This window comes from Pelmatolapia mariae, linkage group LG16_19 (assembly GCF_036321145.2).
Source record: "Pelmatolapia mariae isolate MD_Pm_ZW linkage group LG16_19, Pm_UMD_F_2, whole genome shotgun sequence".
NCBI classification, from domain to species: Eukaryota; Metazoa; Chordata; class Actinopteri; order Cichliformes; family Cichlidae; genus Pelmatolapia; species Pelmatolapia mariae.
In genome coordinates this window covers 19,549,287-19,567,130 of record NC_086241.1, presented here as the reverse complement: position 1 = coordinate 19,567,130, position 17,844 = coordinate 19,549,287, and the positions used below count along the sequence as shown (strand labels likewise).

Below are 17,844 nucleotides of genomic sequence, written 5' to 3'. Positions count from 1 at the left end.
CCTCCTCTGAACACCAAGATAGACCTGTGGTCTTCTTCAGGCTTCTCTAAAGTTTAAATGGAAAAAATAAATTAAAAACAAGGTATCTATTTAATCTGGATAAAAAGATGATTCACAAACACAAGTATGCTCTGTACCTGCAAAGACATGGCACATCACTAAAAGCTGAATGAAGAGCAGTGCTGCTTTGTGTGTTGTTCATCTTATGTGGAATGAAACATGAACTTATGTTGAAGTAGTGCATACAGTGTTTCAATGTAACAACAAATTGTAATAAATGAAGTAAAGAAAGGGTCGTTCTTCATGTTATAAATGAAAATAAAATAACATGCACCTAAAACTGTGGTGGCATAGATTAACATCCTTCACAGTTGTGACCATGTTGCATACTTAATCAGTATAGTGTCTTTAAAAACTTTTGTAAACAATTGTTTTGTTTTATTATTTATTTTGCTCACACCTAAAGACTAAATGTGACAAAATGCATGCTACAAAATCGCAATTTTACCCTGTCATTAGTGAGTAACAAAAACAAAAACAACGCTGTCATGAAATAATGCTTCATTTAAAAAAAATAAATAAATCTGCTGTTAAAAATGCTCATCAGAACTCTACTTTTCCTTTTAGAGGCATGTATGAATATTCATTTGCAATTGGCTGTTAAATTTAAAGATAGGTTAGATCAGTAACGAAAGTCCCTTCAACGAGTGGAACTTATAGAGAGTTTCTCTTGGCAAAGCAAATATGTTTGGTAGTGATGGGATTTCCGGCTCTTTTTAGAGAACCGGATCTTTCGGCTCGGCTCACTAAAAAGAGCCAGCTCTTTCGGCTCCGAACCGGCTCTTCAGGTTGTTTTGTTGCTTTAATTAATTTATTATTAACAATAATATAAAATTATGCACAAAAGGAATTACTAATTTAAAAAAAAAGTGGTTTTATTTATATATGTTTATATATAAACATATACAGTGGCCCCTAGAGACAAAGCATGTACAAACTCCAAAACACATTTCTAGCGTTAACTGAAATTCCAAAACAGAGCTACCTAGATCACTTAAATTACACAATTGAAAGCATATGTGTATTGTTTGTGTATTTATACACAAGCACTCATATATATTAAAATAATAAAAAAAAAATGTTCATTTACCTGTTACTACCACACACCAAATCCGGTCGTTGGTACTTCCTGGCTTGTGTAGCCTCTAGTTAACAAAAGCTTAACACTGCGCCTAGCATCCTGGAGCACTTCTGTTGTCTTTTGTACGTGTTTTGGAGTTTTTACGTGTTTTGAAGTTTGTACGTGCTGCTTTGTCTCTAGGGGCCACCATAAATATACTTTTATTTATTCACTCCACATAAAATGTAATAAATAAATCACATAATACAAAAACCAACTAGTCACAGTTCAACTTTTAACTATTTAAATTTTCAGCTTTTTCCTTTTAAACAAATTTAAGATGAAACAACACAAAACACTGCAAACCACAACACAATTAAATATAAGTTAAAATATGAAAACAAAAAGAAGATGCACATTCTCTGTCATATGGGCCTGCATGAATAAACCTTCTGAATCCTTTATCATCCGCAACTGAAAATAGTTGTGGATGATTACTATACCTTTCTAATGTGACGTTGTTGTCCCTGGCTTTCTTTCTCTCTCTCTCCCTCCAGCTCTGTTCCTGTGCTACTGCGAGTGTAACTACCGCTCCTCCCCCCTCTGCCCAGCGCAACGCACAAGGCTCGCGTGCGGAGTGAAGCGGAAAAAAAGTGCGAGAGAGAGGGTGAGAGAAGGAAAACAAAAAACCCACGGCTCGCGATACGTAGCCAGCTCGCGTCGTTCACGTCAAAGATTCGGCTCTAAGAGCCATTTCTTTCGCGACCGACATATCACTAGTGTTTGGCACAGCAGGGCATTCAGATCAGGTGAACTAAGTGAACAGCCCTTCCTGTATTTCTTGTGTGGGTCACGTGAACAATCTCTCCAACGGGAGATTGAGAGACCAGTGACGGACTGCTAGATCGGCTGTGAAATTGACATGCAGTTGTTCGCACTAAAGGAATACTAACCATCATTTCATGCGGCTACCATATTGGCGCCAGCTGTGGTCTCAAGGCTGGAGCTGAACATAACAAATTCTCACCCTGATAACATGCGGTGTTTACACTGTTCCTTCCTATTATACGCAAGTCCACCTGGGTCGGCTGGAAGACTGTTTACTTAGCCTGGCTGGGTGAAGGACACTCTCTCAGCTAAACTCAGGACACACACACGCATACACATACACTGATACACACTTATCCCCCTCCCTTTCCAAACGCCTTCGATGCTTGTCCCCTCCCGGGCCAGATGGCGGGTCGACTGGACCAGCGCAGACATGCTGCAGGACCGGATGCGCTGTCTACACCGGCTCTCTCTTACCCTTTACCCACCTGTTGCTTATGTTGTGTTTCTGTGGTGTATTGATAGTCATATGCTTTTTGTGCTGGGGTGTTTTTTTTCTGTTCTCAGACTGTTCTCCCATTAGGAGCTCAGTCTGAGTGGAGTTTTTTTTTCTCTTCCTCTCACCTCATGTTGTGTATTTTCGTTGTTTGTTTTTCCCTATCAGCGTACCTCTCTGACATGTCTCCCCAATGTGATGTTTTTGTAAAGTATGTTTAGTCAGATGGTTCCTTTGTCAGTGCACATGCGCCATTTACCGGGCTGCCTGCTGTAACCCACAATTTCCTTCGGGATTAATAAAGGATTCTGATTCTGATCTGATGAACAAGGATTTGGCCTATTGTGTTTAAAAATACCCAATATTATTTAACTGCTTTTGCTGGAGTGCCACCTTTTGGTACATTTGAGAATTGTTGAGAATTTATTCTTACACAGCAAGTAGAATGGTTGAAGCCAGTTCTATTCACGTTTATTCCTTCCATTTTTTTTTTAAATTTTGTTTATTTTCACAAAAATCACACCACATCTAACCTTCATTTAACATCACCCTGTGTATAAAATAAGTCACATCTTCTGCAGTTCAGTCTCTGGATGTAAAATTCTCTTTCGACTGAGGATAATCTTTGGCAACACGTCCACTTTTAAACAGACACCATTCTGTAGTTTTATAGTTTTATTAGGGTCTGATCAGAGCATGGAGTTGAAAGTGGTTCTGTTAAATTGATTAATAAAGACCATTTAAAACAAACACAAAGCTTACAAAGAAACAACAACTTCATATTTTGCAAAGGTCAAAAATAACAAGCACATGATTCTGTGAGTCACATGCAGCACTTTTTACTTCATATACCGTGACAATGGTGTTGCTCTCAATTGCAGTTATACTGAAGTCCAGGTAAATTGCATGACGGCTGGTTTAAATGTAATATTTGAGGCCTTTGTTTTCCATTACTTGCATGGTTTACATATTGGAGCAATGCTTTTTACCTTTGTCCACTGACCTCACTGGTCATTTTCAGGGGTTTACGCGAATATGTATTTCGTTTACACACCTAACAACGTTTTTTTTCCCCAGACTTTGGAACGTTCTTATAACTTTAAGATTTGCGGATGGATGAAGCTGCTTTCTTTTGTGCCAATTACTGCCACCGTTTCCCTTTACGGTGTGACTCCATGACACGTACGCTTCTGATGATAGTGCTTCTGATGAGTACAGACGCTGAAGGTACGTGGATTATCCTTTATTGTTGTTGCTTTTGTCGAAGGTAGAATAGAAATTGTCTTACATCTCTTATTTTAAATAAGAAGAAAACCCGTTTTTTAGTGAGCTGCCCGCGATCAACTTCGTTTTGGTATTTAATTTCTTAACTGTAGGTGATCACTTCGAGTTTCTACGCTAAACATCAATTGTAAATTGTTATGTTTTAAAAATGTTTTTAAAAATGTAAAAGAGTAGGATTGAGAGTCATGTTTTGTTTTTATAACCCACTCCTGGCTAAGTACACCTCACCAGTAACGGTTTTTGATATGGGCGAGACGGGCGGTTGCCCAGAGCGGCATCACGGGCATCGGCAAAAAAGTTGCTCGTACTCTGCCCCGACATCATGCCAGCGCATCTTGGGGATGGCATGGGCACCGATCGGTGTTCTTACGGCCATTTGCTGGGAGTAAGGGCGCCCTCCGTTTGCGAGGCGCGCCCGCTGCTTGCGAGACAGGGAGGGGGGGGCGGTGGGGGAGCAGCATCTAATAACCAACTAGCAAAATAAAACAAAATAAAAACAAAACAACAAACACGAAAACACCAGACATGATACAGACTTATAATTTGCACCGATGTTTTTTCGAAATTCTATACGCGAAAAGTGAGCGCGAGAGCCCTCGGTGCGCCTGCTCGCTGCTGAAGTCAAAGTAAACTTTATTGTCATCTCCGCTACATACAGTCCAGTATATAGAGAGACGAGACGACGAGGCTCCAGTTACAGCAGTGCAAGTAAACAAACAATAAATATAAGAAGAGTAAGAAAATAAATATTCACTTTAGGACCAGGGGTAAAGGGATCAATAACAATTTAAAATTTATAATTTACAGTTTGATGATTTAAAGTTTCACACACAACCTGTCGACAGGGCAGGGGGACGGCTGCTTCCAAATAGAGCACATTTCATTCATAATGTTGTAAATCCAAGCTTATTATGTATTCATGATTTGAATCCTGGGTTATGCAAAATCCCAGAAATAAACCTTAGACAAAGCGAATCTGTGAACTAAGGTGTAGGTCTATTAGGTTATGTTGTGGTGATCCTCGGGTTGGGGGGGATGGGTGTTCATACTGGAGTGCAAAATTAAAACCAATGGAAGATGGACAAGAAACGTTCAAAGCCATCAGGTCCTCAGTTTAGAAAAAAAGAGAAAAGCAGAGGAAGAGAAACGAGCAAAAGATACAGGTAAGCAGATGTGTCACTGGATAATGACAGGGCATGTATCCTGAAACAATCAGAATCAGAATACTTTATTAATCCCTAAGGAAATTATGTGGGTTACAGTTGCTCCAAGAAGAAATTGTAAAAATAGTAACAGTAACAGACTAAACTCCAAACAATACATTGTGTTACACATTTTACAAATTTAAGAAATAGCACTAATATATGCAGATCACTCAATTATAAATATCAAGGATTAACAGAAGTGATTATAAATAAATATAAAGAAAATTGACAGGAATATTACAGAGTGGAAAAGAGTGTGTGTAAAATGGGTGTAACTATTGCAGTGTTTACAGTGTATTAGATGGAGGAGTTGTACAGTTGTACACCTACTGGTGTTGGCCAGAGGGGCCGATGGCGCGATATGGCAGCCTCGCTTCTGTCAGTCTGCCCAGACAGTTGCAGCTGTGGCTACAACTGTAGCTTGCCTTCACCAGTGTGTAAATGTGAGAGTGAATGAATAGTGGAATTGTAAAGCGCTTTGAGGGTCCCGAAAAACGCTATATAAATGCAATCCATTATTATTATTATTAGATGGCCACAGGCAGGAATGATTTCCTGTGTCGTTCAGTGGTGCTTTTTGTTAATCTCAGTCTCTCACTGAACGTGCTCCTGTGACTAGCCAGTATGTCATGTCATGTCATACAAAAACACATAAAAAAATAATTCATTAAATTTTTGTCTGAATGCTCTTTACAGCTCTCCGGGTGATTGGTGGAAATGTGAAAGTGGTTCAAGAAGATACCGCTATCTTATCGTGTCATGTCATTGGTACCAATGATGACCTGACACAGATTACCTGGCAGAGGAGGACAAGAGAAAAACCTCACAATGACAATTTCCTCACTATCTTACCCAGAGAGGGACCACAGTTTGTCAGTGAACGTGATGATCGCTTTAAATATATCGGGAATTTTAATGACAAAAATGGAACTCTCCAGTTATCCAATGTTACCCTGAAGGATGAAGGCAGCTACACGTGCATCTTCACCTTGTTTCCCAGTGGAAATCAGAAGACTGAGATACCTCTAAATTTGCTTGGTATACTAAACTTTTTTTTTATCTTTATTTTAAAATACTCATGTGTTTGTATGTGAGACACAATTATTTTCACCATCCGTCTTGCATGTTCATTTAAATTAGTGCTGTAACTCTCCTAGTGCCTCCTTTCACAAACGTCAAGGACAATCTTCCCACTTTGGGCTCAGAAGAGGATTTATTTGCTACCTGCACAGCTGCTGGATCGAAGCCTCCTGCAGAGGTGAGGTGGCTCACTGGTGCTTTGGGAGACAAAGTGAGGACGACAACAAATTCCACACAGTCTGACAACGGCACAACTACCACAGTCAGCTCTCTGTTTGGTGTACCTACGAGAGAGATTAACGGTCACCAGGTCCAGTGTGTCATCAGCGGTGACTCCCTGTCTAAAGATGAAAGTCTGCCCTTCACCATACAGGTCTACTGTGAGTATCAGTTGCTGATGTAGTTTATTAATTTTTTTTTATCCATGGTTGTTGTATTTGTTATATTTTTTCTTGGAAATCTCTGAAAATTAGCCAGTGGATGCATCAGTCGCAATGCATGAACAGACTCAAGCACAGGACTCTGTTAGTGAAACGATTGTACAGTTTATTTATAAAAGACAGAATACCTACGACACTTCTAAGTGACTGATAGATATGATCTGTTGCTGAATTTTGAAATCGCTAAAAGTTTTATGTGTAGTAAAGACAAAACATCCCATGTACCAAACTTTAGTTTGACTCCTTACATCATTAAATGATGTAAACAGAGGCAGTTTTACTTTGATGTCTGACAAAACCCTCAAGGAAATGACTAAAACCAAGAAAGTGGACCTAAATGTTTGTTACTGGAAAGAGGATCGAGTCCAATCCAGATACTTTTTTTGTTTTTCCTCTTTGTTCTGGAGTGTGTGCTTTTTGGTTTTTTAAATGAACGGGAGTGAAACATCCCAAATCTCATGACTTTGCCTCCTGTTTGTCACATTGTGACATGCTGTCACAATAGATGGGAAAATACTTTCTGAAAGATAGGTGCAAAAACATCTAGACTGATTAAAAAAAGAGCATTGTCATTGCTAAAGACTGAATCATGGCATGAACCACAAAACATCAGCCTCAGTCCCAAAAGTTTGTCGAGCTTGGATCGAAGATGTAGGAGACATAGGCGAAACATTATTTTCATGTTATTACTGTGTCCTCAGTTCAGGACTAACACAGTTGTCTTTCTGCTCTTTCAGTCTCTCCCACAGAAGTGAACATTAGAGCAAAATCTGAGGACTCATTTGAGTGTGTGACCGAAGCCAACCCAAGTGCAAATTTTACATGGAGCAGGTAAAGTAGCCTGAATAATAGTTTCAGCTGAAACATTCATTTCATTGGTTCTTTTCGTTTGTCGGTATAGAGTGTTTTTATATGGTTTACTAAGTTTGTGAGGTTTTGTTCATATATAATTTCTCATATCTCATTCAAATTACCATAGCAGAGTTGGGTGTTGAGTAAAGTCAGTCATATGTCAAAAGAATGACTGATGACTCATGGTGAGACATCGATCATATGTCTAAACTTCAAATATTTTTACTCCTTGAGTATTGGTCATATTTTAGTGAAATACGCACATGATTATTATGTAATGGGTCGTCACTCAAACTGGGTCACATGTGACCAAAAGCATAATACACTGACGATTTGTCACGTAGCATAAAATGTTACGCTTTGGGATGAGAACATGTTGGTTCACAAGAATCACTACTGGTGTGGGACTCTTTTTCAGTTCTCAGTGGATTTTAATAGTCATTAGTTTTTACAATAAAGCCAAGCAGAGCCAACAGAACTTATCACTTTGTTTCTGTACTTCAGCATTACACAAACAGATAATGATCCAGATGAGCTACTACATCACAGACGCTCTCGTTAAGTAGATGTTATAATAAATCATGGTTGGTTCCTCACATAACAATGAATAAAACTGAAAAAAATGTTGGAGCCTACTCAAATGGAAAAGCTCACATAGTAAATAAAGTATCAAATTCAGTCATTTGGAAAGATTTCAGTGTCCCGTGACTATTGATGATAATGTTTTTGATGTTTTTTATACAGTCCCTTCATCCACTTGTTCATTATTTATTCAACATAAACAAAAATATTTACACTCCTAGCTTCACAGGCAATAATGACTGCTGTCATGCAGTTCTTAAAATGCTTTAATTCTAAGATATTTGCTGTTACGCGGTGGTAAATCTTTGCTGGTTGCATAGTGGCAGGTTTCTGTTTGATTGTTCTTCAGTTGCCTGGTAAAAGCCGCTGAGCACATTATTTGAATGCATGCCCTTTATAAGCCTGTCACCTGGATACTGAAAGCACTTAATTTCTCTCTCTCCTTCCCCTACACTTTCTCTCCCTCCCTGCTGCTCCTTGATTTCCCCAAACAGCATATTTGCTTACTCGGGTGCTGACAAGGCTCACTCAATAATTACCCTTCACACACTGTAAAAGTGATGTGAAGGTCACTTGCAACAGTTGTTGATTGTTTATCTCTTAATCTTTTCTCTGCTTTCTTGTGTGAGACACAACCCAAAGAATGGAGAGACCCAGTGTTTTGACAGTTTCTGGTTTTTGGAAGCAGTTTGAATTTTGCTGCTGCTGGCGAGTAGTCTAGACCTGTGGGCTACAAAAGCGCATCTGGTTGTTGGTTGTCCAGGAGGACACAAATGCCTCGGGGTGCATTTATGTCAGGAAGGCTGCTGTAAAATCTGCTGTAAAAATCTTCTCCATCAAACATGCTGACCTACTTCCTTTTCTCATGTGAATAAGGGAGCCGCTGAAAGTGGCTGCTGTTTTTTTCCCTAGCACTGTAAACATTTTCACTGACTGAGCTCCTTCCAAAAGATAAATTTTGGTTCAAGATGGTCAGAGAATTAATGTCACAAAAACAGAGCTCAGGACTCCCTCAGAGCTGAAGACTGGAAAGTGAAGTGGAAGAAATGTTTATTGATTAAGACATACCTGTTAAAATGTGAGTCTACACTAAAAAAAAACATTACAACATAGGCAATAAAACAGAAGTAGGTTGAGTTTAGTATAATAAAATTGTAACAGGCCTGTTCAAACCTGCCTCGAAGCATATGTACTGTTGTGTGGAGACCTGAACACTACTTGCCTTTGTAGTGGTGTTGCCATGGTTGTCTGGGAACTCTAGAGAAGTATTATGCAAACCTGTTTCAGCTCAGCAGACAGAAACTGAAAATATTGCTAAGAGATTATCTGAGTTCCTCTCAAATCCAAAAAACAAAAGGTGATAATGTTGGTGACCCATATGGATGACACCTTTGGAGAGATGTGAGATTAGACACTAAATAAGAAGTCATCCAGTCATAGGTGTTCTTTAAGGTAGGTTATAGGATGTGTTAACAGTTCGTATTGAAAGCTCGGATATATTTGACTGAAATGAAATAATGGGTCCTAAAATGATACAGTGTCACTCAGCGGTCCTTCTTAGCTTCTCTGTTCATAGTTCACTGCTTATCCATTAGATGTGAGGAATTCCTGGTAAATGCAGTGTTTATGCATTTAAACAGATAAGTGTTGTTTTATCTTAAGTGGCTGTTAAGATGCATTAATTCATTCTGAGCCTCTTGAGAGAGCAACCCCATTTCTGCTCATGTTAGTAATGTAAATTAACAGTGGATTCAGAGGTTTTATCATCTGGCATCAGAATTTGCTGCTGTTTAGATGTGGCCTGTTAAATCCTCATATTAATCCTCCACAAAAGACGTTAAAAAACATAAAAATCTTGTGATGTTGATGTACAGGACGCTAAACAGGGAGTTAGCTGGGCTGCTCTTCAAAGTAGTGTGGTTTGAAATCTTACAAAAATGAAGCTTGTTTTCACATAAAAAATAATTGAACATGTTAACTGGGATGTATTTTTGTACTTAGGTGAAAATTAAAAAAAAATACAAAGTCTTGTTGTGGGCAAGAAGAGATCTATTGCAAAGAGCTGATAACCAAAATGTATTTGACTTTTAGCACAACTCACATTTTTTTGCTCTCTCTGTACATTTCATGTTGAGTCGCTTTCATGTTTTTCCAGATCTGGCCAGTCTTTGCTGCAGTCTGCTGTCAAAGCAGACGGTGCAAAGCTACAACTGCTGAGTCTGAGCTCTGATCTAGATGGCCTCTATCAGTGTGAAGCATCTAACACATATGGAAGTAAACACAGTCAGCTTTATGTGCGTGTGGCATCAGGTGAGCTCAGCTTGGATATCTGTTTATGATTTTTGGATTTGTGCTTTTGTGGCTGTTGTGTCATTCTGATATTACTGTTTTTTTTTCTGTGCACTTCTATGAGCAAAATAAATAGAAACTTGAACATCTAAGCTAAAAGTGAAATGATGGACATTATTAGAGGTTAAAAATCTTTAGTAAGAAACTATCTTAAAGAAGTCCTTTAATCTGTAGCATGCTCCTCTGTTACACCAACCATGTCCTCCTTTACTACATCCGTGCACCGCCTCTGTGGTCTTGTGCTTTTCCTTCTGCCTGGCAGCTCCAACTTCAGCATCCTTTGTCCAGTATGTCCACTATCCCTGCTCTGCACATGTCCAAACTATCTCAGCCCTGCTCTCTTTGTCTGCAAATCACTTAATCTGAGCTGCAACTCTGATGTACTCATTTCAAATCACCCGTGACGCTCGTCTCCACACACTCGAACCCTCCCTGCACTCTCTGCTTCATCTCTGTTACTTTGGATGGTTGACCCCAGGTATTTAAAATAATTTACCTTCCGTATCTCTGCTTCCTCCATATTCACTGTTACATCTGTCTCCTCTTCATTCACACACATATTCTGCTGACTTCAGTTCTTTTCACAATAATCCGATGCACTTCGAGATTCAGTAGCTGTTCTTGGTCTCCAGCTTCACACTCAGCTCAACTATAAACCCTTTTCTTTTGCCACCTCTCTCTTTGCTGAATTTCATTGTACAGAGAAATGCTTTTCTTTGTACACATGACAATAAACACTTTGAGTCTTGAATCTTGAACCCAGAGCCTGTCTCAATTCCACCCTGAACTCTGTGCACATTTTTTCCTTCTTCAGCTTCCACCGTGTGATCCTTGCCTCTGTTTTCACTCACTTTCTCTACTTGACCTCCAGAGTCATCCAACAGACTACCATGCAATGCTTGCTAGCTGTGCTCCTCCCTGACACTACTTTACAGTCTCCTGTCTCGTTCCTGCACCTTCCTCCCTTCCTACATAAAATATAATCCCCCTGTGTGGATCTTCCCCCACTCATAGGTCAGCCTGTGTTCCTCTGTCTTCCAAATAAGCGTTCACCACCTTTTCACTGAATCCAGAATCATCTGTCCTCCAATTTTCTCCTTTACTCTCTCTTTACATTGTATTAACCTGCTCTCTTTGTTTGCATATAGTCCCTATATTTAAAGTCTCACCTTCATACTCCTATCTTTGCTTCTCTCTTGCTGACTTCAAATACCCCTACCCTTTGCTACTTTTGCCACTTCTTTTATGTTTGGCCAACAGTATCACAGTTTCTACCAGCATCCTGTTGGCCAAAAGTCATTATAAACCCAGCCACCCACTGATCCAGTGTGGAAATCTCACTCTTTGTGAGCCATGTGCTTGACTTGTGTTGGGTAGATTATGTTTCCTTATTGTCTCAGTCTTATGAATTAAGTTTGTAATAAAAAACTAAATGTCTTGAAAGTGGGAAAGAACAATCATCTCATTCTCATGTTTTTCATTATTGTGTCCCTGTAGGAGCATGCTCTGCTGCTTGGGCCTTATTTGGTCTTTTGCTTTTCCTGAATGTTGTTGGGGCTGCAGTATGGTACTTTTATAAACATGGATGTTTTCAAAGGTATTTCATATATTAACTTGCATGTATCTAATATCTAGAATAATATGTAGTACTTCTCATTTTAAAGCTTATGTACCTAATGTCTTAATTGTAAAGTTTAATCTACAGGGAGGCCTGACATCCTCTAGTAAGCCCTTTCATGTAGGTTCACCGCCCGGTACCATTGAGCCTTATTGGCTATTGCCATATTATACCAGATTTGGCAGGTCCACCACTGGTGCTCTGTGCTTTTCATAGATGAGTTCAGGTTCACTTTGTACACATGTGACAGACATGAAAGGGTAGAGAGGAGCCATGAAGAAGTTCATGTTGCTTGTAGCATCATTTAGCATGAACAGTTTGATGGTAGGTCAGTGATGATGTGGGGAGACAAATCCATGGAGAGACGCAGAGACCTTTACAGGTTGCCATTAGGAATCAGGATGAAATCCTTGAACACAGTGCCAGGCCCTACGCTGGTTCAGTTGATCCTGGTTTCCTCCTCTTGTACAATAATGCCTGACCTTATTAGGTGAAAATATGCAGGCAGATGAAAGAATTGGTACTAATCACCCAAACCCCTTTGATTTTCAGGGTAGCTTTGAATTCAGTCCTCTGTAGGTAGATAATTTTCATTTCTATTAAACAATGTGGCATCCATTTGTTCCTTACACATTACACAGTCCACATCACTATAGATATCCAGATGATTTTTTTCCAGTATTACGAGGGGCCAAGTCAAATTTTTGTTACATTCTGTGAAAAGCAAAGTGCTCTAGTTACTTTGGTGCAATAGAAATACAAAACGTTCTCTCCACCTGTCCATCACATTCTCCTCATTGTCTAGGTTTGTGTTAGTCTCACCCCAATTGAACCACATCCTACATGTCTTTTCCTGGCTTTATAAAAGTGAATCCCTGAACAAATATATTGTAACTGAAGACAGATGCAGTAAAAAGACTCACTGCCTGCAAAGTATTCAGCAAAGTATTCAGACTTTGTTTATGATTGCAGGTAATACAGAAGTTTTGTTCAAATCCTTCAGTTGCAGCTGAGTCTGCAATTAAATTGTACCTTTGTTGTTTTATTTCAAATCTACTGTTCTAGTGTACAGAGGCTAAATTTTAAAAGTTGATTTAATGTCCACAAATTTGCAGCCTAACTGAATATTGTGTCACTATTTTGTACGTTAGGAGGTCTTTAATCCAATATGGTGGCAAGCAGCATGACACAAAACTTCACCGGAGTGTGAGAAACGATGATCACGGACCAGAAGAAGAAGACCTACAGAGAGATCAAGAGGTCAGTAACAGTTAATTTGTTCATATACTTCATAGCTTTCTTCTGTTTCTCCTACAGTTAAATAGGTCTCTGAAAAAAGTACATTAATTATTTATTTTAATTTTAACTACTGTTGTGCAGTTTACTGGAGGCGCATTTATAGTTTTAGTTGTGTACAAGTGATTTTATTAAATCTGTCTATTAATGTGTGTGTTAAGTCTTATAGAAGTTTAAATGTTCTTTGTTAAATCTGCAGACACTGAAAGTATTTGCATTTTCAGTTGAAATTAAATACAAGTCTAAACAAATGCTCCGTATGATCCCTCAGGAATCTCTCTGACAGCAAAGATGAACACTATTTGGACTGAAGGCTCCACCAACATGTCATTTTAAAGTCAACTGGTAAATAAACAGATGAAGGACAGATGCCCCTGCCTGAACTGGACACTATACGTGATATGTGAACCTGCAACAGGGTCTGGACCACAGACAGATTAACATAAAAGCACGGGGATGTGAGACAAACACAGAGAGACCAGACAAACACAGGAACATGACCGTGGAAACAAAGGGTAACAAAACAGGGAAACTAGACACAAAAGGCAACCCATATAACTTAACAGCCAGGAGGTAGAAATAATAAATGCAGTTGGATTAAAGAAAACAAAAGTCAGGACTAACTAATACAGAAAATAAAAACTAGAATATAAAAATCTCTTAAATTTAAAGGAATTAATCACAAGCCCATAATAAATTCAAAATTGGTTGAAGACCCACCATGACACATGCATGTTTTAAGATTGAATTATATGAAACTCAAACTCAATTCAGTTCAATTCAATTTTGTTTATAGAGCATACACAAAGCTTGAGTTTAGTCTCTTAGTCTTGAGTTTATCTGTATTTCTAGTTCAAGGTGTCTTGTTTGATATTAGGTTTGTCTTTGTGTCGTCTCTGTGTCTTGTCCTCAGCGTCTCGCTGTGAAGTCAGGCAAATAAACATGGAGACAAGACTATCTGTTTCCCCAGTCATGTCTCACGCTCTCGCTGTCTCTTCACATCTCTGTGTCTCAGCGTTTGTGAGTTCCTGTTTACTTTGGTAGTCGTCGTGGCCCAGAACAGTTTCAGCTCTGGCCCCAGATGTCAGCCTAATGTGTACCTTAATTAAGCCATGTAATAACAACATGTGCATAAGAGTGCAAAAGTAACATGACAAAACTCTATTCAGACAGTGAATGGACTGATTCTTATATAGCATTTTTCTACTCTCCCAGATTACTCAAAGTGCTCTATACAACATGCCACATTTACCAAACCACACATTTTATCTTAACTGAGTGCTTCCTAACTACATTCATAAATATTCACACTCACGACATGCAGACTGGAGAAGCCAGGGATCGAACCACTAACCTTCTGATCAATAGGTGACCTGCTCTATCACCTGAGCTACAGCCACCCACTAGCAAAGCTGAGTAAATCCTCCCTAGGTTTTGGATAAAGTGTACACTCACAAACCTGTCAAACCTGCATTTGAAACGTTGGCTACCATAGCTGTATAGTATTGCAACATGGCATTTGGGTCTTCTAACTAAAATAGGAACATAAATAGTGCCTCATTGCCCGGCCAGGACTGTTTTCTATGGGCCTGGGCCACATAAACCAAACCATAATCGGGCCAGATATGACATGCCATCGCATAAACAGTGGCGTCATTGTCAGACCTGGCGCACATCTGGTTGACATGCACTCTCCCATGACACCAGTCAGTCAGAAGTGCCAGCTTGATGCTAGATCCAGGCCAGACCTGTTTTCTATGAGCCTGGGCCACATACACCAAACCATAATTGGGCCAGATATGGCATGCCATCACATAGACAGTCCCATCTATGGCAGGCCTGGCCCATATCTGGATGACATGCGTCTTATCATGCCAGAAGTCAGCCAGCAGTGCTGGCTTGATACCAGATCCGGGCCAGACCTGCTTGCTATGTGGGACAGTAACAGAGAAAACAATTTTAATATGAAATATAAAATTTAAAACCTAAAGAAAAAAATCTGAAGAAAAAGTAAAGTAAAATTATGTATTAGTTTGCTTAATATTCATATTTATTTAACAATAAACAGAACTTCAGAACTTGAAAGTCCGAAAGCACAAAAAAAAGTTTTAAAAACCCAGGAGAATAACCCTAAAATGATATTTTTATTTTTGTTGTTGTTTTTTTGTCCTCGTCCAGACCTTTAACTCCATACACTTAACTTAGTGACAACACTGCACTGTAGTGGAAACAACTCAGCTACAGACATAAATTGCCACCTTATCTTGGTGGAAAGGTTTGTATGCCCTAGTTATCCCAGGAACTATGCTGCCAGGGGCAATTTGCCATTGTAGGGTCTCTCAAGGCAAATTGGTAATGGGTGAGGGATCAGAATAAGTGAAATTTAACAGACTTCTGTGATGACAAATTCAAAAATGGACCATGTTACCTTGACCAAGTTACCTCAGTTACTATGGCTCCAACCTGGACCCAGGCTCAGACAAGGGGCATGTTGTAAAGCACCTCTGTAGTACATGGGCCCTGACCAGGCTTAGCCCAAAGGAGCCACATTAGCAAGATCACCTGATGAAGGAGCTGTGGTCCTCCAGTGTAATGTGGATCAAACGTAGATGCCTTGATGGACTAATCCTCAGTTGCTAGTTTGTGCTATACTGTGACGAGTGTCTCCTTTATTTTATTTTATTATTGTTACTCAGCAGTTTACTTAATTGTTAAAAATAATGATAAAGAAATATTTATGCTCTAAATGTACTGTGACATTATCTACAGTCTTTGCTGTACATTGCTTCCCTTTCCAGAAACTGCTACAAAATGTAAAAGCCTAACTAGCACATTTCACTGGTGTTGACACAAAAGCTTTCAATGTAATGTCAGTAAAATCTATTCCATCATCTGTTTTGTGTTGTTCATTTGTTAGGAGTATACAAGCTTAAGGCAAGTCGACTGGTTGTGTAAACACATGGCGAATGAAAGGGGGTACAAAAGGAGAAATGCTTAGTGCATTGTGGGAAACCCCCAGCAGCTATCCCAGCATAATTAAGGGTGGATTCAGGTCACCTGATCCAGGTAGATTATGTCTGTCTCAATGGAATCCAAGGTGGAGCTGGCAATGGCGCTGTGTGGGAGGAAAAATTGATGATTCTAAGGGATCAGAGGCCATAGAAAACAGTAGTTTTACTTAGTTTTGTTTGAAATAATGATTAACCTATCACCATAAAATGTTTCCTTCACAGGGTACTTATAAACCCTTTTGCTTCCTAGAATTAGTTTTGTTTGTTGTGCAGCAACAAACAGCAAAATCCAGTCAGCCTCTGAACCCGCCTCCCTCCTCATTTCCTTATTTCATGATTTGGTTTGGTCCAGGTGCCAGCACTCTTGACTGACCGAAGAGTAAAGAAGGTAGGATGGTCCATTAACAAGAAAAAGAGAAATTAAACTCATAATGTCCACATAGAAGAAACTGCTTGACTTCCCTAGCGTTAGATAACTTACTTATTTACTTCCTTCCTTCAGAAAAGTTAATGTCTATTTTATTTTTATATCAAATAATATTAAAACTGAAAACATTGTAATGTAAAAAAAATGGCTTGCATATCTCAATCTTGCACAAAATCAAAAAATCTGTTTGTCTAAGTAGAATATTGATCCATGTCTGCACAGTGTTATATTTTTAGGACTGGCATGGTTTGCAATATTAAAGCAGTCTAGCCCAAAGTGATATTTTTGTTCATGAGGTAGCACCCCAGACAGTGGGTTCTGAAAGCTGAAGGCTCTGCCTCCCATAATACCTTTAAATATCCTAGGAACCACAAGTAAACCAGCAGTCTGAGAGCAAAATGCTTTACTGGGTTGGTACAGACCTATGAGGTCTTTGAGACAAGACTGGGCCTGATAATTCAAGACCTTGTATGTGACGAGACGGATTTTAAATATGATTCTGGATTTAACAGGGAACCAATGAAGAGAAGCCAGTATGGGAGAAATATGCTCTCTTTTTCTAGTCCCTGTCAGTACTCTGCAGCATGTTGAATCAACTCAAGGCTTTTCAGGGACTTTTTAGGATCACAGTTGGATACTTTGGATAAATTTGATACACAGACCAAAGTGTCATAACTCAGCATGTGATCATGTGGTTGGGACTGACTTCTGTCACAAAAACAGGAAATATGTGATAATTATCAAAGTCTTGTGAAACAGAACTTCAGTCTCTCACATGCTGTGAGCAGAGAGATATTTTTAGAGTAATTCCACTGGTTGAGTTTGCTAACTAAACTTTTTATTAGCTTCATTGTGTCTTTTTAGCTGATCTGAAACCATAGATCTGCACTATCAGTACAATTGCTAAAATCTTCTGAATTCTAAAGAGAAACAGTCCACAGTATTGCACTCCTATCCATATACAGGGGGAAAACATTTTCAGAAATTCTTCCAAAATCCTGTCTCCATATTATTACATTTGGATTTCTCTTTGCTTCCATCCAATCATTTGCTACCACTTATCCATTTGAGCTGCAGTCTTAGACATGCCCAGATCTTCCTCATCCCAGCTACTTATGTCACCTTTTCCAATCATATAAAGCCATCTGAGTGATGTAAACTTGCCAGCATGTTCTGGATCTATCTCGGGGACCGCATACATGTGGAACATGCCCCAGAGGCATCCTTATCAAATTACGTTGCACATGCTTTTCATA

At 39.2% G+C, this 17,844-nt stretch overlaps 1 protein-coding gene across 1 annotated transcript; it reads left to right on the top strand.

Annotated features, from left to right (window-relative positions):
• The first annotated feature begins 3,620 nt into the window (after positions 1–3,620).
• On the top strand, positions 3,621–14,076 carry LOC134644465 (poliovirus receptor-like). Its single transcript, XM_063497541.1, has 7 exons — positions 3,621–3,671; positions 5,630–5,971; positions 6,091–6,393; positions 7,191–7,284; positions 10,043–10,197; positions 11,734–11,833; positions 14,064–14,076. Exons 1-7 carry the CDS (start codon positions 3,638–3,640, stop codon positions 14,074–14,076), a joined length of 1,041 nt encoding a protein of 346 aa, XP_063353611.1. The 5' UTR covers positions 3,621–3,637.
• The last annotated feature ends 3,768 nt before the right edge of the window (positions 14,077–17,844 follow it).

Bases quoted from the DNA above. Each gene is read 5' to 3' on its own strand.
- LOC134644465 (XM_063497541.1), top strand. From the start codon at position 3,638: ATGATAGTGCTTCTGATGAGTACAGACGCTGAAG. The intron at 6,394-7,190 runs GTGAGTATCAGT...CTGCTCTTTCAG, and splicing joins CTTCACCATACAGGTCTACT to TCTCTCCCACAGAAGTGAAC. The intron at 10,198-11,733 runs GTGAGCTCAGCT...GTGTCCCTGTAG, and splicing joins TTATGTGCGTGTGGCATCAG to GAGCATGCTCTGCTGCTTGG.